This window comes from Gossypium arboreum, chromosome 11, assembly GCF_025698485.1.
Source record: "Gossypium arboreum isolate Shixiya-1 chromosome 11, ASM2569848v2, whole genome shotgun sequence".
NCBI lineage: Eukaryota > Viridiplantae > Streptophyta > Magnoliopsida > Malvales > Malvaceae > Gossypium > Gossypium arboreum.
The window spans coordinates 128,630,655-128,655,755 of NC_069080.1; the positions used below are offsets into that span (position 1 = coordinate 128,630,655).

The 25,101-nt window shown below is 32.4% G+C and overlaps 2 protein-coding genes and 3 non-coding genes across 5 annotated transcripts; 4 read left to right on the top strand and 1 right to left on the bottom strand.

Annotated features, from left to right (window-relative positions):
* The first annotated feature begins 8,841 nt into the window (after nt 1–8,841).
* Nucleotides 8,842–18,647, top strand: LOC108473491 (increased DNA methylation 1-like). Its single transcript, XM_017775074.2, has 9 exons — nt 8,842–9,273; nt 11,091–14,025; nt 15,080–15,203; nt 15,725–15,807; nt 16,016–16,257; nt 16,569–16,655; nt 17,245–17,344; nt 17,565–17,766; nt 17,844–18,647. The coding sequence occupies exons 2-9, from the start codon at nt 11,122–11,124 to the stop codon at nt 18,530–18,532; spliced, it is 4,431 nt and encodes a 1,476-aa protein (XP_017630563.1). The 5' UTR covers nt 8,842–9,273; nt 11,091–11,121; the 3' UTR covers nt 18,533–18,647.
* An 874-nt stretch (nt 18,648–19,521) lies between these two features.
* Nucleotides 19,522–19,605, top strand: TRNAL-CAA (transfer RNA leucine (anticodon CAA)). Its single transcript has one exon. It is a non-coding gene; the product is annotated as a tRNA-Leu (tRNA).
* Nucleotides 19,606–21,416: 1,811 nt separating this feature from the next.
* Nucleotides 21,417–22,418, bottom strand: LOC108472645 (uncharacterized). Its single transcript, XM_017774194.2, has one exon. The coding sequence runs from the start codon at nt 22,181–22,183 to the stop codon at nt 21,743–21,745; it is 441 nt and encodes a 146-aa protein (XP_017629683.1). The 5' UTR covers nt 22,184–22,418; the 3' UTR covers nt 21,417–21,742.
* A 494-nt stretch (nt 22,419–22,912) lies between these two features.
* On the top strand, nt 22,913–22,996 carry TRNAL-CAA (transfer RNA leucine (anticodon CAA)). Its single transcript has one exon. It is a non-coding gene; the product is annotated as a tRNA-Leu (tRNA).
* Nucleotides 22,997–23,335: 339 nt separating this feature from the next.
* TRNAL-CAA (transfer RNA leucine (anticodon CAA)) lies at nt 23,336–23,419 on the top strand. The gene has a single exon. It is a non-coding gene; the product is annotated as a tRNA-Leu (tRNA).
* Nucleotides 23,420–25,101: the final 1,682 nt, after the last annotated feature.

Sequence of the window (25,101 nt, forward strand, 5' to 3'; positions counted from 1 at the left end):
GTCAAACAACAACATTATTAGTATACTTGCACATATTTCATATAAATTCAACATTAATATACCTATTTTCTCAACATATCACACTTGAATTTAATAATAGTCTCAACTTACATAATTTCCTTGTATCAACATATCAAAGATAATTATATATGTACATGTCACAAAATATATTATTCTCTTCTTGTTTCTTCATAAGCATATATCATTCATTTCGTTATGTCAATATTTCATGCACCATCATTTCCTTATATCTTGTATATATTTATTTCGGTAATAGTTCAGTATTAAACTTAACATAAATTAAATTCCATGTACCCATACTTATTTCATTTATCTATCTTCTTAATTATTTCATACAACTATTTTGTACATATATTTCCATATGACCAATTCTGTAAACATTTCACACAACCATTTCATATAACCATTCCATCTTATACATATTACGAATATCGATTGTTCAATAGATATCTTAGCGTTTCTCTTCCTCGGTCTTATTTATCTTCGACATGATGTCATAGTATCTTTCAACTATGGTTTTACTCGTTTTCTGTCATGTTGCCATGGTATCTTTCAACCATGGTCTTATTCATTTTCTCGTCATGTTGCCACAGTATCTTTCAACCATGGTCTTCCTCATTTCATGTCAGGTTGCCATGGTATCTTTCAACCATGGTCTTATTCATTTCATATCACGTTGCCATGGTATCTTTCAACCATGGTCTTACACATTTCATATCACGTTGCCATGGTATCTTTCAACCATGGTCTTACACATTTCATATCAGGTTGCAATGGTATCTTTCAACCATGGTCTTACACATTCCATATCAGAGAGCACACTCCCGCGAACCTCATCCTTACAGTGGGATTACCAGTCCAGGCTAAATCCCCTGTAATATAAACTCATATAGTATTGTCGGGATTACCAGCCCAGGCTAAATCCCCTGCAACGACAATTGCTCTAATAAGCTTGGATCCAATTACCACCAAAGCTAAATTGAGACCTAATTGGATTACCCGTTCGGGCTAAATCCATTTTCCACATATTCTTCGGGAGGGCTATAACAGGATAGGATCACCCGTCCGAGCTAGATCCTTTTTACCGTCAATTTCTTTTCAGAGATCCATCGAATTTTCCTTCCATTCAACCGTGATTTTTTTCCCTTTTTTTTTTCAAATATATCAATGTTTCATAAATTTCCATATAATGAACATTCAAATCATATTCATATAAAAAAAACATGCATTTCAAGCATTTAAGAATATAATTCAAGTTACACGAACTTACTTGGCGAAATTGTAGAAATATCAAGATTAAGGGGCATTTTGGTAATTTACCATTTTCCCAATTTTCACACGATCTTAAATTGAAAATTTCATTCAATTTATTAATTTATATAATAAAAAAAAATTCATTCCCTTCAATTTGGTCATTTTTGACATTTTTACAAAATTACCCCTAAAGTTTTACTTTTATTCAATTCAGTCCTTAAACCTAAAACATGCAAATTAGCCATGCTAGCTGGATATTCATATATATTTTCCTCCTCCTCCTCTCCATTCCACATTCTTAATGTATATAACACACTTGTAAGTAACATTATCTATAATCTTTATTATTTACTTTTATGAATATTCAAGCTGTCCATCTGTGTCATAGTCACTAAATTATTTATATCTGGAGCTATATAACTCCAAATTAAGATCCGATAATTTTCCCTGAAACTAGACTCATATATATTCTTACTATAAAATTTTCAGAATTTTTGGTTTATCCAATAAGTACATTTTATTCTTTAAAGTACCCCTGTTCTGCTGTCTAACAGTTCCGACTCTTCTTCACTAAAAATTAATTATATCCTCGTACAAGATTCAAATGATGCTTTCGTTTATTTCTATGAAAAATAGGCTCATTAAGGATTCTAAACATATAAATTTAATCCTGTAATTATTTTTTTCCAATTTTTTATGATTTTCCAAAGTCAAAACAGGGGAACCAGAAATCATTCTGACCTTGTCTCATAAAATTTATTATATCTCATGATTCACAATTCCATTGCTTACATAGTTTCTTTTATAAGAAACTAGACTCAATAACCTTTAATTTCATATTTTATTCATCCTCTAATTCGATTTATACAATTTTTGGTGATTTTTCAAAGTTACACTACTGCTGCTGTCCAAAACAGTTTTAATGAAAAATGTTGATTTCCATTTTGCCCCAAATTTCACAGTTTATACAATTCAGTCCTTACTCAATTAACCCCTCAATTGAGCTAATTTTTCTCAATTAATACTTTATTCTATCATTTTAAACTTCTTTATAACCCCTAAAAATCAGAACTTTAGCATTAGACATTAATTCCAAACTCTTTCTTAATTAGGTCCTAAAATGAATTTTCCATCAATTTTACTTGATAAAATCATCATATACCAAAAGTAAAGCTTCAATTCTATGATTATTCATCATATTATTTCATCACTCATCCATAAAAACTTTAAAAATTAGCCATGGAATCAAAAACTAATGAAATAGTAAGTTGGACCCAAGTGTAAAATTCCCAAAACATAGAATTTTCAAGGAGAAAGCAAGAATTAAACTTACATGAAGCTAGAACATGAAAACCAGCTTGAACCCCCTTCCATGGCTTTTTTTCAGCTGATGAATATGAAGAGAAATGAAGAGAATTCTAGATATTCCAATTTAGTCCCATTTTTATTTAGCAAATTTTGGCAATTTTCCAATTTTGCCCTTATTTCACCCATTTCCTGATTTTTCTCAGCTATTGCCACCCAAAATATCTCCTTTGGGCTTATTTTCACTTTAGGTCCTTCCTCATTTGACAATTGAGCTATTTAATCCTTTTAGCAACTTTTACACATTTTCCAATTTAATCCCTTTTATTTAATTGACCACCCAAACGTCAAAATTTTCTAACGAAATTTTAATACTACCTTATTGACATTCTGTAAATATTTATAAAAATATTTATGGCTCGGTTTATAACATCGAGATCTCGATACCTCTTTTTCTCAATTTCTTGATCAAATAAATCTTTATAAAACACAATTTACTATTCCAAAAATCTTTTAAAAACTACATTTGGCTTGTAAATATTCAATAATATAATCTACGAGTTCATTTGTCGGATTTGATGGTCTCGAACCACTATTTTCGACATCGTTGAAATTTAGGCTATTACATTGCCTCTAAATATCGCTAAAACTTGAGATTTGATTTATATACTTCAGCCTTTTCTTTTACATAAATTGGTCCCTCTACTTTTATAAGGTCATTAGTAAGTTTAAATAGATAATATTAATAAATATTTCAATCAAAATGCTAATGTCGATTTTCTTTGAGAACACTATTTTAATAAAAGTGAGTTTATTATGATGAGTTCAAATGAGTACTTTTAAGAAAAATTCTAGTAAGCATTTTCACACCAAAAAAATTAATAGAAGAATTTTAACAGTACAACTTTTAAGATCCAAAAAATAGCAAGACCATGTTGTTTTCTTCTTTTTCTTTGCATTATAGAAAATAGTTAAATTTCACTTTTGGTTTCTCTATTGTGCTTAAATTTGAGATATCATCATTGCACTTTAATTTCTAATGTAATTTGGTTTCTATATTTTATAATATTATTAATTTAGTCCAAATAGTTAAAAACATTAACTTTCCTATTAAAATGTTATGTAATTATATATAATTTGAAAGCAGATTTTTAAATCCAAAAAGTAAAGGGCCTATTATTGAGGAAAAAAGTAGGGGACTAAGTTCCAAATGTAAGAAGTGGATAGAGATTTAGAGTATACTGTCTCTTTTTTTTTTTTGCCAAAAATTTAGTGTATACTTTAATCTTCAATTTTTACCCTATGATTTGACACAAACAAATAATCACTCCACCGGGAAACATAGGTGAACCATACTAGTTTATATTAAATATATGTACATAGTGGACTGGTCTAAATATGAAAAATTAATGTATCTTGTTGCAATCTTGGTTTGTATAGAGCAGTGGTCAAAATTCTTTCTAAACATTCGTTTGATACAAATTCAAATCGTGTGACCCCAATAGAAAAAGTAACTTGTTACCATGGAGAGTGAGGATTTAGAAAGAATTCTTTTGTACTGATATGTTGTTTTTAGTCATGATAACTGTCAGGATCGACTCGATTAAACAACGAACAATAAAAATAGCGAAATAAATTGATAAATTGAACACACAAATTTAACGTGGAAAAACCCCTCCAAAGACGATAAAAAACCACAGGCAAAGATAATTTTACTATAATGGCAAAAGAACGAAGAGTACCAAAGATGGAGATAAAGACTAAACCTCGAAAACCCGAAAACAAAGAACCCTCAAAACGTAAACACAAAATTCTCTAAATGTGTTATGAGTTTTAATCTATAATGGGTGTCATTTTCTCATGTTGTAAAAGAGCCTATTTATAGGCTAAATTCATAGGTCAAATAATAATAAAATAATCTAAACTAATCAGTGTTTGATTGAAACAAGTAAACAGAGTTTAACTGAAAGATTATTTTTCAAATTTGACTGAAAATAGGAGTCATATTTAACAAATTTCCACCTTGACTCATATTTCCATAACGCCATCTTTGCCAAAGCCCGCCACGAGCCTATCTTGAACTATGCAGGGAATTAACTGAGTCGAATTTGTACTTAGAAACTGGAAGACTTTTAGCCTTCGACTTGTACACTGTCAAATCAAAACTAACCCGAGTCTAATTTTCACGAACACAGTATCTAAAAGCGAACCTCTTTTCAACGAAACGGTTATACCTTTTTCCCTCCTATGACCAAATTGCCTCCGCTCCAAACGAGTTGACTTTAACTCCGTAATAGACGAGGGACGTCCGATTTTACCAGTCACTGTAAAACCTTCCAGAATATAAAGATTGTAGGTTTTTTTACCTTTTAACAAAACGAGAGCTCCACGAGATACTTTAATGCCGTTTGACTCGATGCTTATTCTGCATCCTTTCAAGTCTAAAATACTCAAGGAGATGAGATTCTTTCGTAAATCAGGTACAAACCTGACATCTGAGAGTGTCCTAATCGTCTTATCTTGTATCTTAATTTTAACAGTACCAATACCAATTACCTTACTAGATGAATCGTTTCCCATGCGCACAACTCCACGTTCAACCGAACTGTATGTGGAGAACCATTCTCTATTGGGACACATGTGGAAAGAACATCCTGAATCTAGGATCTACTCGGACGTGAGCTTGGAGTTATCGCTCGTTGACACTAACAAGAAATCATTACCATTTTCATCGGCCAAATTAGTACCAGCTACATCTTCCTCGTTACTCTCAGCAGCTCTTTTTTTTCGGAGTTTATAACAATCTGCTTTGACGTGACCTAACTTTTTACAATAGTGACACCTTTTGTCTCGTTTCTTTGATGCTATCAAAATGGAAGCTTGCTTATCTGTCTTGCTATCCAAATGAAACTCATTGTCGAGTTTGTCTCTACTCAACAAATGACCCTTCACATCTTCAAACGGGAGTTTGTCTCTACCATAAATTAAGGTCTCCTTGAAAGACTTGTGTGAAGGAGGTAAATAGCACAATAATAGCATAGCTTGATCTTCATCATCAATATGAACCTCAACGTTCTTTAAGTCATTTAAAAGAGTAATGAATTGACTGATGTGATCTCTAAGAAGCTCACATTCGTTCATGCGAAACGTAAATAGACATTTCAACACTAAACAGTTAGCCAGAGACTTAGTCACATAAAGAGTTTCTAACCTTTTCCACAAGACAGATGGGGTCTTCTCCATCAATACCTCTTGTAATACCGTATTCGTGAGGCACAACTGGATTGCAGACAAAGCCTTTTCATCATGCTCTTCCCATTCTGTTTTATTTAGATTCTCAGACTTTTTCCCGGTAACAACCTTTTTCAAACTAGATTGAATTAGAATTGCCATCATCCGAACTTGCCACAGATTAAAATTTGTCTCATCATCAAACTTCTCAATTTCAAACCTTGTTGTTGTCATCTCTGAATGAGCTAATTTATAAAAATTGAGCTAGCTCTGATACCACTTGTTAGGATCGACCCGATTAAACAATGAATAAGAAAAATAGTGGAATAAATTGAGAAATTGAACACTCAAATTTAATGTGGAAAACCTCCAAAGAGGATAAAAAACCACGGGAAAAGATAATTTTACTATAATGGAAAAAGAACGAAGAGTACAAATAATAGAGATAAAGACTAAACCCTGAAAACTCAAAAACAAAGAACCCTCAAAACGTAAACACAAAATTCTCTAAATGTGTTATGAGTTTTAATCTCTAATGGGTGTCATTTTCTAAGGTTGTAAAAGAGCCTATTTATAGGCTAAATTCATAGGTTAAATAATAATAAAAGAATCTAAACTAATCAGTGTTTGATTGAAACAAGTAAACAGAGTTTAACTGAAAGATTATTTTTCAAATTTGACTGAAAATAGGAGTCATATTTAACAATAATGATTTGCCCAGGTTATTGGATGAATTTCCATTGCTTTTAAGTGTAAACTCGAATTTGATTCAATGATTGTTAAGTCGTGCTCGAGCTTGGGTAACAAACAAATCTAATTGAGCTTTTCTATTTATAATAGGCTAGATGCTCAAATTAGATCAAAATTTTTTAGATTACTCACTTAAAGACCAAACCTTTTTAATTACTAAAAAAAAGGGCCAAATATTTTTAAATGTACTCAAATAAAAGCTTTTCAAATGTTGTATATTAAATTCCAAATTATGTCTTCTTCTTTTTTCCTTTTCGTTTGGAGTAATATATGGCTCACTTGCTATATATTTTATTCTAAATAGTCTACATTCATCTATTTATGTATTGCAAGCTAAGTTGAAGTGCATCTAAAACCTTTATTTAAGTCATTTAAAAAATCGACTTATGTTATGAACAAATTTAAAACGTTTTTGGTCAAAATCAGAATTTTCACATTGGTAGTAGTGATTAAATTCCTTGCTACGTGAGCTTCTTAAAGAGGTAAACGATTAGCGACGGAATGTACTTTATTTCATGAGTAGTGATTGAACCTCTGACTATATGGTTAAAGGATGAGATAAATAACCATTACGCCACATCTCATGTTTAAACATTTTTAAAATGTTTGATCTCAATTTGAGCATTTGACTTTTATATTGTATATTTTAATATGAAATCACAATCTTACTACAATATATATACACATCCTTAAAAGCACTTTCTTTATAATTGGATCTAATGGTATCAGTATGAAATAAAGAGTTGATTCGATTAATATGCGAATCGGTTGAATCTAGCAGCTGGACATTTTTTTTTAAATAATTTATTCAATAGAATTGATTGAATCAATAATCGATTATCTAACTGCTTTAACTACTAATCTGATTATAAAAACTTTACTTAAAAGCCCTAAAATTTACTTTTTAAACCTCTTTGCTCTTTTCTCAACTTATTTTTTTTTACTATTTTTTGTTTATTGATGTTAGGGACATAATGGGTTGTGGATAGCTGAATTATATTTTGAATTTCAAATTTAAATTAAATATCAAACATCAAATTTTGAATTAAGTTCAAGCTCAACTCGACTCGATTCATTGATGGTAAGTGTTAAAGGGATGGGGGAATTGTCTCCTTGCTTCCTGGCCCTTGTGGCAGTGGATCTAGGTCTGCTTGCTGTGTTAGGCCCTTTATTTATGGATTGTATTTCTCTTCTTCAATCTATGGTGTTTTTCTTTCAATAAGAATACAATTGGAATAAAAAAAGAAGTATTAAAGAAATAAATATAAATTTATGTTAATTCTTTCATGTTTATTACAACTGATTCTTAGTACTACATGTGTTTATTGTGATTTTACTGTGTTTATTTTCTTAATTTATTAAATAATATATTTTAATTTATATAATTGATATATTATTCGAATACTAATAAAAGTGTAACCGAAACAAAACAAAACAATTTAAATTATAAAATGCAATTTAATATAAATATAAAAATAATAAAAATATATTATTTTGTAATATTTTATGTGTCCAAATTGTAAAATAATAAAAGCTAGTTGTATTTCCGGAACTTTCATGACTTTTCTATCCTGCTGAAATCCTGATGAAAACAGCTGTTAGCAAAATAATAATAAGGTTAAAATGTGCCATTAGTCCCTGTACTTCTACATAATTTGATATTTAGTCTTTATACTTTAAAAGTTAAAATTCAATTTTTTACTTTTTCAATTTGAAAATTATAGTCTAATCATTTTCGGTTTTAGTAATTTCTGTTAGAATTTGTCAGCTTGACATGTTTATTTTTGTCAATCATATATATTGTTATATGTGAACAATTAGTGGTGAAACCAACAATTCATTATTAGGGGCCAAATAAAATTTTAAAAATTTAAAAGATCAAAAATAAAAAAATTATTTAAAGGGTATAAATTATGTACTTCATAAATAAAAAGACTAAAATGGATATTATATCTCTTAGTTATGAGGGTCGAGACTAATGTCGGCCTTCTCTAATTAAACCATGATGATAATCTAATTCATATACCGTATTAACAAAATTAAAAAAACAAAAATAATGATTAAATTAAAAAATTAATAACTTTTAAATACAAAAATTAAATCTCAAAATTTATCTATTAATAATTGAATATTTAAGTAATAATAACTTGTCAAAACATGTCTTTTTTATTTGTTTATCAAAGCATGTCCTTTTTTTTAATCTTTTTATAAAAAGATTATGTTTGATACAAAGTGTATATTTTATAAATAGATCTGTCATTTCCTTTTAAAAATTACTGTTTTTATTATCCTATTTAGGATTTTATTTAAGTGCTTTGAATAAAACAATACAGCTACAAAAAGTAAAAAAAAAAAAAAAAAAAAAAAGAGTGAGAAAAGCAAAGTGGAGAGAGAGAGATGTACATATACCATGACATATACAACACTCTCGTGGATCTGTTATACTGTGGAGCACTATTTGGGTTTTGTTAAAGCCTTTCAGTTTCAAAACTGCGGCTTTGGTTCTTTGTAGCTTAAGCTGATGAAGGCAAAGCAAAAAGATAGAAGAAAAACCCTATTTTTCTGCCATTTTTGAAGCTTTATATTAAGATTCATCTATATTTTATTTTAATTTATTTTTGAGCCCATTTCAGTTTTTCAGCTCTTGAACCCTAAAGTGAAGTTTGTTTCTTGATCTACTTTTGCATGTTGATCAGAACATGCATTGTAAAGGTTAGCTCTTTTTTATTTTATGTTTTTGGATAAAGTTTTGAAAGTTTGGGTGTTTGGTATTGGATGGATGTATCGATTTTCTCTCTGATTTTGATTTCTGGGTTTTGATCTGCATCTGGTTTGGTGTTTTTTAGGTCCTAAAATATTCTTTTACCATTTCTAGTGAATTTTTTAGCTGAACTCTTTTTTTTCTTGAATTTTCAGGATTTTTCTTTGAATTCAGGTTACTGAAAGTTGAAACATGATAAATTGGTGATGAAAAGACTGTGAACTAAAAAAAATTCAAGTTTACAACTACTGTTTCTTTAACTGGTGCATGATTGAGTTTTACAATTCCTGTTAATGGCATAATTATATATAAGTATATATTTCCATCTTTTGGGGATTGGGTAAACCGGGAAGAGTTCAGTGTGTGGTTTGTTGGATAGATGGTATTAGTTTTTAGTAAAAGGAAAGCATACTGAAGATGTGGACTTGAGAAAGACCTGGTTGTGCAGTTTATAGTGTGCAAGTGCAGTTCTATATTGATTGTGCTCCGAATTTGGATCTTTGTTGCGTTTAGAGTACGAGTTCTTCTATTTTCTTTGCTTTCTATTTTTTTTTTTGTGAAGTACAACAGCTTTTTTCTTTTGCATGAGCAGCAAGTAGGTTAGTTGTTGACTTGTTTCTTTTGAAATATAGGCTAATTTACTAATTTCACAGTTCCAGCCATAGTAATGGCAACAAGGATTCGACATATCTGTTATACCTTGCTAGCAAAAGTGTACTAAAGGAAAAGATATCTAAGTAAAAGGTTTGCAATTGATCTTTTCGTATCAATGGAATTACTGGGCATTTTTGGCAGCAACATTGTCTTTAAAAGAAGTACTGTCACTTTATCACTGTTTTTTATGCGACTTTGTGAGAAGAAAGAAAAAGGGATGCATGTTAATATTAGGTTAATATGCAGTTACATTTTTGGAAGTCTTTATTCATGACAGTAGCTTATTAATAGAACATGTATGATTCAGGAAAGAAGTTTAAGAATCCTTCTATAGAATGATTTGTGTATTTTAAGATGTTATTTAATGGTCGTACCAGATGTTTGTCTTATATAACATGGAGCATGTGATGCTAGGCATTTGGAGATGTATATTGACAAACAAAGGTGTTGCTACATGGCGTATTGGAGAAAAAGTTAATTATAGGAAATTAAATACAGTGGTATTGTTTAAGTGTTACCATCATTTGTACAAACCAACTATAGTGCCGCATCGGTTAGGGTTTTTCTTTCTTTTCATTTGTATAAACCAACTATAATGCCCTGCTGAAGTGAGTTAATGATGCGGATTTTGTGTTTTTCCTCCTTTTCTCCCAAATTCACAATGAGTGCTTTAATTGATATTTTGTAACCGTATTTGGATATTTTGTCTTCTTACTTCCATTTTTGCTGCTCGGTTCCTTCGTTTCTTGTATGCATTAAATGGGAAACTGTTGCTGTTTTGTTATAACTGATATCTGTGATGAAATTTCCTTCTACCAATTAAATAAATTGATTGATGTTAATCCAGTTAGTTTCTTGATTTTACGGTGTTATATCATGTGCATGTTAGTTGCGTATCTTGCATGTAATGTAACTTAGGGTGGTACGGGTCATTGCTGTTATAAAGTTAATTCAGGCTTAAGGTTTATAGTTAAATAATAATTAATTATGTATCGATTGTCTTCTTTATAGATCTTCTTTTTACTCTTTTGCTACCAATTAATAGATGGTTTGAATCTAAAGCATTTATTATGGAGGGATATGTCTAACATCTTTTCTTATGGGTGGCATGTAGATTGTGCAAAGTGGGTTTGCCTATAGCAGAGATGTCGTTTAGTGCAGATACGGAAGATCTGCATGATGATGGTTTTGAGGGGTCACATGATGAGCATGGCATTTTTACGAAGGTTTTCTTTGAAAATGGTGGTGGCAGCACAAGTAAAAGATGTCCTGTTGCTGGTGTAGATAATTTTGAATGTGAGCATAGCAAGAAATTAGATACATCATTGTGTTCAAATAGTGCAAATTCAGCTGTAACAAGCTGGTCTTGCTCAAAAAATTTATGCCAGGAGGATACTAATGCAGTAATTGAGAGTTATGGTGGAATTTGTGCATCAGGTAGCTTTCTTGACAGAAATGCTCTGGCTGAGAGAGATGACCGGGATGCAAGTGTCAAGCGAATTAAGTTTTCTGCAGCTGAGGTTTCTAGGGATAAAGTGGAAAGGAGAATGGTTTTGCATGCACCATTGCAGCAGAATGAAATTGTTAGTGGCTTGTACTCGAAACCTCTGGGTTCTGTTTATCAGAAAGTTACACCTGATTTAATTGAATCATCTGCTCAGGGGTTTACATCTAGTGGCCATCTGTTGAAGCAGTACGTGAAAGGGGGCAGAGGTACTAAAACGAAAGATAAGGATATTACTAAGTCTAGGATACAAGACTTAGATGCAAATGATAGAAAAGAAGCAGTGATAGGTAAAGCAATAGCTTCACCAGTTTCACAGGAGAGCTTTGCATCAAAGCTTGTGGTTTCTAGTCCTGCCGCTGTTGTGGGGAAGTTCGAGTCTCCTTTTAGAGTGGAGGAACAACTTGGTGGATTTCAATCATCTGGAGTGGGCAGTTCTGATATATCTGGGGTAATAGACTCTAAGAAGGATCCTCGTCCTCTTCTTCAGACCCATGTTTTTCGCATACTAAGAAGTGCAGGCTGGTCTATTGAGAGACGTAAACGATCCTGTAGGACTTATGTGGAAACAGTTTATAGATCACCTGAGGGGAGGCTGTTTCGTGAATTCCCTAATGTTTGGAGGTATTTTGGGCAGGTTTTGTTTTCTGATAGCTGCAACTTCGTGCTGGATAATGATGGTAAGAAATGGACTGATATGAGCCAGTTCTGGTCTGATCTATTAGATACATTGACGAAAATTGAGAAAGAAGTTAACCAACCTAATGTTTCTTATACATTGGCTCAATATTGGGCTATATTAGATCCCTTTGTGAATGTTATATTCGTTAATAGGAAGATTGGTTCATTAAGAAAGGGAGCTGAGGTTAAAGCAGGGAGCAGTTTAGCTACTCAAATTAACAAGAAAAATGGTGTTGTTTTAGCACGGGGAAAAAATGTTACTAAGGAAAAGTTCTGTTCTCAGGGACATATGTCAACTCAGCTTTGTGATTCTTCTCTGGCTGCTGAAAGCTCGTTGACAGCTTCTGAGAGGAGTTACAATACCTGTAATGGCCTATCCAGCAATGGAAGTTTGTCAAGGGTAGTGAGACGTCTGAAAGGTGTATGTGTTCCTCAGGCAGACCAAGTAAGTATGTGTTTGGAAGATACTGCCAACAGGCCAGAAACTTTTGATTGCAAGGTCAAAGGTCAGCGTATTGCTTCATCATATGCTTGTGGGTCAGATAGCACCCATGGCCAGGTAGGCAATTTTAAGTATAATGATTGTGTTACATCTGGGGATGTTTCCGACATACTTCAGGGTTCTGTATCTGCTGCCCTTTACCAATATAGCAACATAAGTTCTCCAAGTTCTAACAAACAAAGATCTGAATGTAATGTAAAAACTCCTTCTGAGCTTCCAGGAGATTTATCATTCGAGTCTCTGGAGGAAAATGATAAATCATCTGGAGCTCAAGAGACTGGCAAGGTTGGAAAGCTTCCACAGCATTTACTGGATGACCACCCAAGTTACCTTAGTGATGGCCTTCTGCAGTCTGGGTGTGATGAGTACCAGTTTGATAAGCTCACTAATGCTCTGAAGTTTGAAACAAAGGATGAAGGTTCTGCCCTGGGTGTTATTTTGAAAAAGAAGGCTTGCAGGAGATCTAGAAAGATATCTGAAATTAGATTAACCGCATTAAACCAAAGTGGTTTTTTATGGTCTTATCCTCCTGGTATGAATGAACATCGTGATACTGACGTATACCGGGCTGAGTTAAATTCAAAAGAGGCCCAAGAATACTTTGTAACCAAAGGAAACCTACAAAAGTCCTCATCTCTTGGCTCTTGCCTACATCAAGTGAAGAAAAAAGGTTCGAAGTTTAAGAGGAGTTTTGGCACTTGTGATGGTTCTAAAAACAGACAAAAGAAATCAACTGAATGCCAGATTCAAGACGATGACCTGTTGGTTTCTGCAATAATAAGAAACAAAGACTTAGGTTTGGGTGCTACCAAGTCTAAATTGAAGGGCCCCAAGAAAAGACCTCGGACCAAGTTCAAGAGCAAGAAGAGCCGCTGCAAGTTGCTTCCTCGAAGCATTGGTAAAGGAGGGAAGCATATTACTGAAATTAAATTGTATAATATCGGATCCAGGACTGTGCTCTCGTGGTTGATCTTAGCTGGGGTTATTTCTCTGAATGATGTCATTCAATATCGGGACCCCGAGGATGATTCTATCGTGAAAGATGGTCTTGTTTCCTGGGATGGAATAGTGTGCAATTGTTGCAATAGGGTGCTATCAGTTTCTGAGTTTAAGACTCATGCTGGATTCAAGTTCAATCGTCCCTGCATGAATCTTTTCATGGAATCTGGTAAACCTTTCACTTTATGTCAGCTGCAGGCATGGTCTGCTGAGTACAAGACCAGGAAAAATGGGATCCAGAAGGTGGAAGCTGATGACAATGATCAAAATGATGATTCTTGTGGTCTATGTGGGGATGTTGGTGAACTGATTTGTTGTGACAACTGCCCTTCTACTTTTCATCTGTCTTGCCTGTTTATGAAGGTTTGTTCTTTACTCGCTCTTACCCTTTTTTTGCATTGACCTGCATGTTGTTCTCACATCTAATCTTTATTCTTAATTATTCTCCTTATTTCTTTTCCTTTTTGTTGCAGCTTCACTAATTTTACTTATGTTGAATATATTTGGCCTAGTCTCACTTATTAATCTTCCAAGTTCCTTTTGCAGTTACCAAAAGCTATTCTTGGTAAAATTTCATTTTTGGTTGCAAATGTTCCATATGGTAAATTAGCTTCTGAGCTTGTAATAAGACAAATAGCATAAGTAGGGATCATTAATTTGCCTCAATGACCAAAAACCTGTGAGACTTTAAACTATGTGTGCTTTTTAATTTGCATGGTTATATATCTGCAAATGAATGCTGAGCTTAGTAACAATTAAATATTATTTCTTATAGACACCAACATAATGAGCTTTAAAAGTGTCAAGATAGACATGTTAGAATCATGTAGGTGGTGTGCATTCTATGTAATAGATTTCATTGATGATTTTTTAATGGAGCTTAAGTTAAGGAGTCCAGTAGCCTGTGCCTTGTATTTGTACTAAGATTGAGAACAACAAAAAGAGCCACAACTTTGATGCTTATGCATTGTGCATAAAACATATCGGTTGAGTTTCTCTCCCCTATATACTTAACTTTGTTTTATATATGTCACCAAAAAAGTGTGTATTTATATGTACATGTCTCTTGACTGCTCTGATTCAAGTCAAACCATTTGAGATGGTCTTCTTTTCCTCTGTATACTTTTATTTTGTAAATGTTGGTAAAAACTTTCTTGTCTTCTTTGTTTTCATTTTCTATCTAAAATGTTTTCTTTGGTTTTAAAAACATATTTTAACTACTAGTGAACAATGATTTTTCTCCCTTCCATTTTTGTCCAAAATTTTCCTCTATATATATGACTTGGTTCCACTTCTGTGTTCTATGGTGCATGGAAATTACTCTAATTTCTTTCCTTTTCAAGTGCGTGGCTTTACTATTGTCATCCTTTTTTTTTAATTACTAATGACTTCATGTGCTTTACTTTGTTGCTTCCAGGAACTACCGGAGGGCAATTGGTATTGCTCAAATTGCACTTGTCCGATATGTGGCAACTTTGTTAATGATAAAGATGCTTCGAGTTCATTTGATTCATTCAAATGTTCACAGTGCGAGCACAAATGTAATTCTTCCCCCTCGGCATGACATTTCTCTGAAAAATTTATATTATTTATTAGGACAGCATTGAGTTTCTTGAAATATGGTTTGGACCTATAATCTTTAGTTTAATGTAGGATAGCCTATTAGTTACCATTTTAAAGAACATTTTTTTTTATTTGTTTCTTGATTTGGCTTTCTCAGAGAGGAAAAAGAAAGGAGATGGAATTGTTATATCTATTGTAAAGCATAACATTGAAAGTCTTCGTAAAGCCTTTCTCTTAGCATATTTTCTTTTAAGAAATTGAGATTTTTATTCAGCATCTGGAATCAGTTGTGTCGTGCTACATGAAGAAAGGTAGGCTAAAAGTATGAAAATAGAGAATATGATACAATAAACTACCCAATTGTGCTCATTTGAATGTTCTTGTTTTCTTTGGGCTTTTTGTTGAAATTGCTCTTTTACCATTATAATACGAGTGTTTCATGATTCCTCTCTGTGATTTGTGTTTCTAATTTTTTAGCTTATCCTCTGTTTGTAAACAGATCATAAGGCATGCCTGAATGATAAAAGTGAGCTTGAAGAAAAGGTTTCTGATACTTTGTTTTGTGGAGGAAGCTGCAAGGAGGTACTTTTGTGATTCAAACTTCTTGAATCTTATTATGCTGCAAAGAATCTGTTGGATTTACCATATTAAATAGTTTTGTATTCCGGGCATAAGTTCAATTCTTTGCCTTCGTAATTTTATTTAGCTACATGCCTTGCCTTCTGTAACTTGGTATATTCCACGTTATCCGCTTTCTATGTTCTGATGCAAGTTTCACTGGTATTTGCAGCTGCACTTGGGTCTTAGTTCTCGTCTTGGGATGATTAATCACCTCTCTAATGGCTTTTCTTGGACACTTCTTAGATGTATTCATGAAGATCAGAAAATTCATTCTGCTCAAAGGCTGGCCCTGAAGGCAGAATGCAACTCAAAACTAGCAGTTGCTCTGTCTATCATGGAAGAATGCTTTCTGTCTATGGTTGATCCGAGAACAGGTGTTGACATGAGGCCTCATCTCATGTACAATTGGGGGTGAGACACCTGTTCTTTTTTTTTCTTTTTTCTTTTTTGTATTAATTCCCTATTTGTCATTATCTTCAATGTTCTGGGTCTGGCTTTTACATGTAGAGACAAATATTTTCTCATTCTCATTAAATATTAATTTTTTTTGTTCGCTTCATGCTGCGTTATTATGATCATAAATTTTGTAGAAAAATAGTAATTTGGGTTAATTTCTTTTCAATGTCATCTAGTTCTTGATCTGTTTCTTGCTCATAAATCTTTCCATTTTCTGATTTGAAGACTGCTTATGATTCACATGCTTCTGTTTTTAAAATGATCAGGTCAGAATTTGCACGCTTGAATTTTTCCGGGTTTTACTCTCTTGTCTTGGAGAAGGAAGATGTGGTTATATGTGTGGCATCAATCAGGTAGTATAGTAGGTATATCATATTAGATCATTTTATACCACATTTTCCATTGTTTCTTTGTGAATGTGATAAGATCAAGTTTTAACAATAATGCTTCTTTTTTTAAGTATGAGATATGATCGAGTTGTTTTCATGTTTATAAGTTCATTCCATACCATACCAAATAAGAAGATGGCTATATATACATTCTCATTATGAGAAGGGGTCATTCGAGCATATCTAAATAAATACTATGTTTACATAGGGCACCTATGTCCTTGCATTCCATTTACGGAAGGGATGGGAGTCCTTGGGCCTTCATATAAAACTTCTGGTAATTATTCATCTTTGTCATGTTCAATATAAAGATATCAATTTGCCACATGTTTAGTATTATCAACATCTAAATTATTTTGCTTATTGTCAATTTAGAAGTGATCATTCTGAGATCTGCAAATTTGATTCGGGCTCCAATTATTTGACATTGCTTTTACTTCAAGTTAATTAAGCAAATATGTCTTAAGACTTTCAGATGATGTTCTAAGCCATTTTGAACCTTCCATGTTGGCATTTTGATTTACTTTTGGTTTTTCTGTGTTATTTGGTGTAGGATACATGGTGTAACAGTTGCAGAGATGCCTCTTATTGCAACTTGCAGCAAGTACCGTCGTCAAGGAATGTGTCGATCTCTTGTAAACGTCATTGAAGAGGTATGTTCTCTTCTCCATAATCGATATGCTTTGATACACTCTTTGTAGCACTAGTTCAAATATTGTATGCACAAGTTTTTTACAATAGGAATTTAACATTGTAAAATCCTCACAGTTGATGGATATTATTGGTTACGTTTTCTATTTTTTGAATGTGTTGTGTTTGAAACTTAATTTTATTTGTTTTATTCACCCTTGTGGATCGATGTTTCCTCTATAGCTGCTGATCTCCTTCAAGGTGGAAAAGCTTGTGATAACTGCCATTCCGAATGTTGTGGAAACATGGACCAAGGGTTTCGGTTTCAAGCTGGTGGAGGAAGAGGAAAGAAAAGCACTTAATAAGATCAACTTGATGGTGTTTCCAGGAACAGTATTGCTGTCGAAGTCCTTGTATCAATCCCAAAAAACAGATGGACAATCAGGTAACTTTCACCCACTTTTTGAAGTTCATAGTTCTTCAAGTTCAAAGAAACAAAATTTGATCTTCGTGGTTATACAGAAACCGGCAATACATCATGTTTGCAACAAGATAACTCAATTGAACATTTGAGACGCGAAGAATTAACCAACATAGGCATTCAAGCTGTAGGAGATCAATTAGCCAATTCATTACAGCACACCATTTATGCAAAAGAAACTTGTGCAAAAATAGTAACCGAGCTTGTTGGAGACAAGACTCTGCAAGATTCGGAAATCAATGGTACAAAGGAAATAGCCAATGCCAGTGGAGAGGAGCTGTGTGATAACTTGGCCTTACGAGTTATAGAAGAAACTACTAGACTAGTTATCTGTACGAAGGGAAAGTCGGCGGACGAATCTGTACAATGTGCTGATTGTAATTTTTTGTCTGAAGAAGTTAGGATCAAGCTGGGGGAGCGGCCTAAGGTCAGGAGTTGTCAAGAATCTCCTGCTGGAGAAACCAAATCTGTGTCCCAAACTGATGGTTGCTGTGGAGACAATGAAGCTGACACTGTAATGAAAGTGGAGTCTGTGCAGCAGTCCGATCCTGTTTGTGTCGATAACCATAGTGCTAAAATTGATGAAGGGGTAGTTGTGACGCCAGAACAGTTTTTGGAGGTGTCTTGTGAAGAGCAAGAAATGGCATTAGCTTCTTCTAGTGTTAAGGAATCATGTATTTGTAATGGAACACAGGTCTCTGTAGGGGAAACAGCTGCTGAAAGACTCTGAATTGGATGTATAAGTAACAATGTAACTGTAAATTTTAGAAAATCCCTTTTCTTGTGCTATTTTCCCCTGTTTCGGGTACAATTCTATATTCTCATAAATGATTTATCTTTCTGAAGTGATTTGTTTTTAATTTAAATTAAGTATATATATATATTTAAATATAATAAAAATAATACTTATAAATTAGATTTTAATTTGTTATAATTTATAATTTGTAACTTATAATTGTCATTGGCTTATTGATACCAAATATGTAATTTCAACTTAAACCATATAATAGCAAAAATCTCATTGATTTCTGCTCAATTCACAAATTTTAAATTAAATTATGTTATTAAGGAAATAGAAATATAAAATTTAAATTAAATAAATGTTTTTAAAAAGAAAGATGTAATTTATTAATAAAATTTTAAAAAAATATAGCGAATTATCATGAAAAATAAACATCTTGCACATATATCTTTTTTTTTAGTTTAACTAATACAATAGATCAACTATATCGCGAACGTCACGATATTCAAAACTTAATATCCCAAACATAAAATTTTTTGCCCTAACCAATAACCTAAGTACTCATTAGCATCTTACCCATTTAATCTTATTGTCCTCTCCAGAGGAAAGTAGTTTATTAACAACAATTTTATTAATTGTTAATTTCATAGAAGCTATTAAATAAATTACAATTTTATCATACATTTATAGATTTTAAAATAATGTCCATTACGATTATTTTCTCTCTTCACTATAATTCAACTCATATTTATTGCTGCGATCGAATTCAAAGACATTCTAATTTTACTACTACAATATTCAATCTTATCATATCAATATAAATATTTTCACCGCTACTGTTACTTTCAATGTTATTGGAGGCAATATCACAAGGGAGCCTGGATTACCAGCACAAACTTACTTTACCGAATTGATGGATTCACATATAACGTTTTATTTAATTGATTAAATAATAAAATTTGATAAAAAGGCAGTCAGTCAGGATGGCCGAGTGGTCTAAGGCGCCAGACTCAAGTTCTGGTCCTCGTGAGAGGGCGTGGGTTCAAATCCCACTTCTGACATTTTATAATATTCTATTTACTTATTTTTGATAGTTTAATTTTTTATGCCATCCTATTTTACTTTTATATCAACCATTTTCTCCTTTTTTATATCCATTTCTCTATTTTATTTCATATTGTTTTATCTATTTTATTTTTCATATTTTCCCCTCGGATTAACCGATATTTATCCCCTCAGATAAACATAGGCATTAGGTTCTACTCTTCCTATAAGTATCTGAAATGAAATACTAACAAATACTGAAACCTAAGTTCAAAAAAGAATGAAAAGAACTCTACCAAAGTTTTTCCATATCAAGTTTTAGAATGATGAACTTCTATATAAACCTATCATATTTTCACATGTAATCTCAACAATGAGAAAAAAGGGTATATCATACAAATACCAATCCCTAATTTTTGTATACAATTAAATATATATAGTTTGGTGTGTATAAATAATTAGCTTGATAATCCCAAATATATATACACTTGCTTTGTAATATTGAGATGAGTGCATGTAAAAAGCTGGCATAGCATGAGGCAATGGCTAAATAAAATGACTCGCCATTTTTTTATGATAAGGAGAAACAAATGCAGATGTTGAGCTACTAGATGGGTGTGAACTTGTGCCGAAAGATCAAACCTCGGTTTTGTTCATAATATTCACTATCAACTAATACTTGACCCTTGACACAAGAAATTAGGTGCTAATGGTACCATTCATAAACATAGTCATGGCCAAGAGGCTCTACATTGGCAAGCAAGAAATATAAAACCAAAAACAAGAGGCACATAGTAAAATGCAAAATGCAAAAAACAACAATCAAATTGAGCCTAGATCTTTCGAAACTGGAAAATTACAATCCCTACTTCACCGATGTGATGGTATCGTTGCAATCACAGCACGAACAAATCCCTCAGTGCAGCCATTCCGGTTAATTTTCATAAGGTATGAAAGAGCCAAGTAAACCAAGAAAGGTTGCAAATGTACGAGGATGCCGAAAAATAACTTGAAACTTTGAGCATATTCATATTGGATGCATACTTGTATCCAATAATCACCTTTGAAAGTACAACTCCTAGTAATAATTCTTCCCATACAAAAGAAAAAAACATAACACATTCGAAAGATAGGCTCTTTTCCTCAGGGGTAGCCTACTCTTAAGACCACTCAATTTCTAAAGTTTCAGCTGAGATGATTGGTTAAAAACAAATGTAAGGTCCTCTAACGTAATTTCACAATTCATTCAAACAATTAAAGGATGCAAGTTCAACTAGACGCAACTAAGTAGACTCAATACAACCGATGACTAATAGGCAATGCCAAGGATCATTCTAAAATCAATAACCATAAATTCAAGTAACTACTTGAATTGAATTGCATCTAATAATCCAAAAACAAATTAAGGATACAAGTAGGCACCAGTAAGCAAATACAACCAATGACTAATCAGCAATACCAAGGATCATTCTATAATGAATAATCATATAGTCAAGTCACTACTTGAAGTAACATCACCCAACATTAACGATCAGCATACAAAAAAAAAAAAAAAAAGGAGAAAAAAATCCAAAATCAAATCAAGGATACAAGTAAACACTAGGAAGTCACTAATAGAATTGAATGAATCTCCCAACATTAAGGATCAACACGCAAGATAAAATCCAAAAGGAATTTAAGGATACAAGTAGATAGTAGTAAGGAAATTCAGTAGCAATACCAAGGATCGTTCTAAGATCAACAATCATAGATTCAACACAACTAGAATTGAATGACACCTATCAAGATTAAGGATCAAGTGATCAAACATACAAAAACAATCCAAAAGTTACCCATATAGAAATAATTGCCATTGTAAAAAGTTTAACCATCCATTCACTAATATGAAAGGATAGACTCTTGTCAAATGAACCATACAGTTAGAATTTGAAATTCCATTTCAAAGGTCTGAAGTTCAAATCTTTGGAATAAAGAACTATCCAAATTGTGTAAGCTAACACTCCATTATTTCCAACATGTATGAAAATTTATTCTAGTCTCTGATGACCCTATTTCCATCATCCATAAAACAATGACATTTAGTATAAAAAGTATTTGAATTTCGTTCAATTTCTAAAAATTCACTAAGTTAAAACCCTCAATTATGCCCAAAACTCAGTAACCATCTGATTTCTTCTGCAAATCCTTGGAATCTTCCTGAGCACCCAAACTCTCCTCTTCCTTTTCTTTCTCCAATTCAATAATTGCCTGTTCCTCGGCCTTCTTCTCGGCTCGTAAAATGGGTTCATAGTAATCAGCGTGGGCTTCCATACACTTCTTCAAAACTGACATTGCTTCAAAGCATTTTTCCGCAATATCTTCCTTGTTTTCTTCAGCTTCTTGCATGCAATTTTCCCACCCAACAAAGCTTTCTTTGCATCCTCCTGCTTTCATGAACAAGCAAAACCCACACTCACCTTCTTCTTCTTCCTCTTCTCCTTCTACTTCTACTTTGGGTTCTTGATTTGGGGGTTCTTCCGAGGGTTGCTTGGATTCTGGGTCTTTCAGGGTTTTGGGATCAGGGGATTGTTCGGGTTCTGGGTTTTGAGAAGACATTTCTTTGGGAGGTTTGGGCGAGCTGGAATCGGTGAGTCAGAGAGCTTGGTCAAGGTTTCTACAGGTGTTTGCGGAGTTGGCGGACGACAAGTACAAAACTTTCCTCCATTGCAGGCTTGCCCTGCTTAAAACCTCCTAAAACCCCCCATTGCTTTTTCTTTTTCTTCTTAAAATTTAATTTTTTTTCTCTAACTATTTTATTGTGCTGAAAATTTGACATCAAAGACCTTTTTTCTTGTAGGCCTCAACCTATTCTTTAGGTTTCTTGTCGGCCTGTTTTCTAATTTTTACTTCTCATTATTTTATTGGGCTTAAAATCAATATAATAGCATTATCATCTATCTTAATTAATTTTTAATTATTTAGTATTAAAATTATTATATGACATAAATATTATTTTAATGAATTTTGGTTATTTATTAGTTTCATAAATATCGAAAAATTATAATTTTTAATATACGTTTTAGATTTTAAAATAATATTCATAATGGTCATTTCCTTTCCTCAATATAATACAACTCATCGTTATTGTTGCGATTGAATCTAGATATATATATATTTTAATCTCATTGTTACATTCCTCAATTTTATATAATTATTTTATATAATTAATCTCGTTAAAGAAAATGTCACTAGTGATCCAAAACCAACTTGCCCAATTGATTGATACACATGTAACATTTGTGTTAATGGATTAAATTATAAAATGTAGCACCTAGTAAACATTCAGTCAGGATGGCCGAGTGGTCTAAGGCGCCAGACTCAAGTTCTGATCCTCGTGAGAGGGCGTGGGTTCAAATCCCACTTCTGACATTTTATATAATATTCTATTTACTTATTTTTGATAGTTTTATTTTTCATGCCATCCTATTTTACTTTTATATCAACCATTTTCTCCATTTTTATATCCATTTTATTTATTTTATTTTTCATATTTTAATCTCATTGTTACATTACTCAATTTCACCATTGCAATAATTAATCTCACTATCATAGTTAATTTTAATTTCATTAAAGACAATCTCACTAGTAATCCAAAGGGAGCCTAGACCAAATGGATTAGATTATCCAAAGCCAACTTGCCCAATTGATTATACGCATTTAACATTTGAGTTGATTGATTAAAATATAAAATAAACCGCTAATCATTCAGTCAGGATGGCCGAGTGGTCTAAGGCGCCAGACTCAAGTTCTGGTCCTCGTGAGAGGGCGTGGGTTCAAATCCCACTTCTGACATTTACTCAATTTTATTTATTAATTTTAGATAATTTTATTTTCCAAATCAACCATATCTCTATTTTATTTTCAAATCAACCATTTCTCTTCTTTCTCCCTATTTTATTTTCCATATCAACCATTTCTCTATTTTATTTTTCATATGTTTCCTATTTTATTTTTCTTATTGTTTTTCCCGTATTTTATTTTTCATATCAACCGTTTCTCTATTTTATTTTCCACATTCTTTGAAACATAAATCTATTTTATTTACCATTTCTAAATATTTTTAATATGCTCAATATTTTATTTAGTTAAAAAATATTTTCTAATATTTTTTGAAATACCAACCATTTCCTATTTTGTTTTCAATATTGTTTGAAACACATTTAGTTATAAGTATAAAAATATGAATTTTCAAATATATGAAAAAATAGAAAAAAAAGTATACTAGTATTGGATTAACCGATATTTATCCCCTCAGATAAACATAGGCATTAGATTCCACTCTTCATATATGTATCTGAAATAAACTACTTGAACAAATATTGAAACCTAAGTTTAAAAAAAGAAAAGAATGAAAGGAACTCTACAAAGACACCAAGTTTTTCCATATCAAGTTATAAAATGATGAACTTCTATTAAACCCATCATATTTTCACATGTAACCTCAACAATGAGAAAAAAGGGTATTCCATTCAAATACCACCCCTAATTTTTGTATACAATTAAATATATATAGTTTGGTGTATATAAATATATATACACTTGCTTTGTAATATTGAGATGAGTGCATGTAAAAAGCTCACATAACAGGAGCCAATGGAGAAATAAAATGACTCGACAAGTTTCTTTTATGATAAGGAGAAACAATTGCAGACGTTGAGATACCAACCTCAAATCTACTAGATGCGACTACTAAAAAGGTTACGAGGTGTGAACTTGTGCCAAAACATCACATCTCGGTTTTGTTCACAATATTCAGTATCAACTAATACTTGAGCCTTGACACAAGAAATTAGGTGCTAATGGTACCATTCATAAACATAGTCATGGCCAAGAGGCTCTACATTGGCAAGCAAGAAATATAAAATGAACCAAAAACAAGAGGGACTTAGTAAAATGCAAAATGCAAAAAACAACAATCAATTTGAGCCTAGATCTTTCAAAACTGGAAAATTACCATGCCTACTTCACCGATGTGATAGTCTCGTTGCAATCACAGCACAAACAATGCCCTCAGTCCAGCCATGCCCGTTAATTTTCGTAAGGTATGAAAGAACCAAGTAAACCAAGAAAGGTTGCAAATGTATGAGGATGCCGAGGAGTAATTGACGAAGGTAAATGTACATTATGTGATTTAACTACTCATTCAAACAATTAAGGATAAAAGATAAAGCAATAAGTGAATCAAAAACAACCAAGTTTTAACAAAGCAACCCAAAATGTGTTCTATATAATCGTGGATTCAAGTCACTACTTAAATGATATCCACTAATAATAAGGAAGCTATAAAAATAGTTTAGAAGGCATAAAAATGCAATGAAAACAAGGGGATTCTGATCATTTATGACCTTTTTCTAGAATCCTATGAAGCAACACAGTACTTGACTACTTGATCATATTACTGTTAGCGTATCATGACACTTCATTTAAATAATAAGAATATCTTAGCTTATTAATAGGTGACATCATGTGGTTCA

Coding starts and splice junctions, on each gene's coding strand:
- LOC108473491 (XM_017775074.2), top strand. CDS start 11,122: ATGTCGTTTAGTGCAGATACGGAAGATCTGCATGATGATGGTTTTGAG. Junction 16,258..16,568: donor CATCTCATGTACAATTGGGG/GTGAGACACCTG, acceptor TAAAATGATCAG/GTCAGAATTTGCACGCTTGA. Junction 17,345..17,564: donor TTGTAAACGTCATTGAAGAG/GTATGTTCTCTT, acceptor TTTCCTCTATAG/CTGCTGATCTCCTTCAAGGT.
- LOC108472645 (XM_017774194.2), bottom strand. CDS start 22,183: ATGTCTTCTCAAAACCCAGAACCCGAACAATCCCCTGATCCCAAAACC.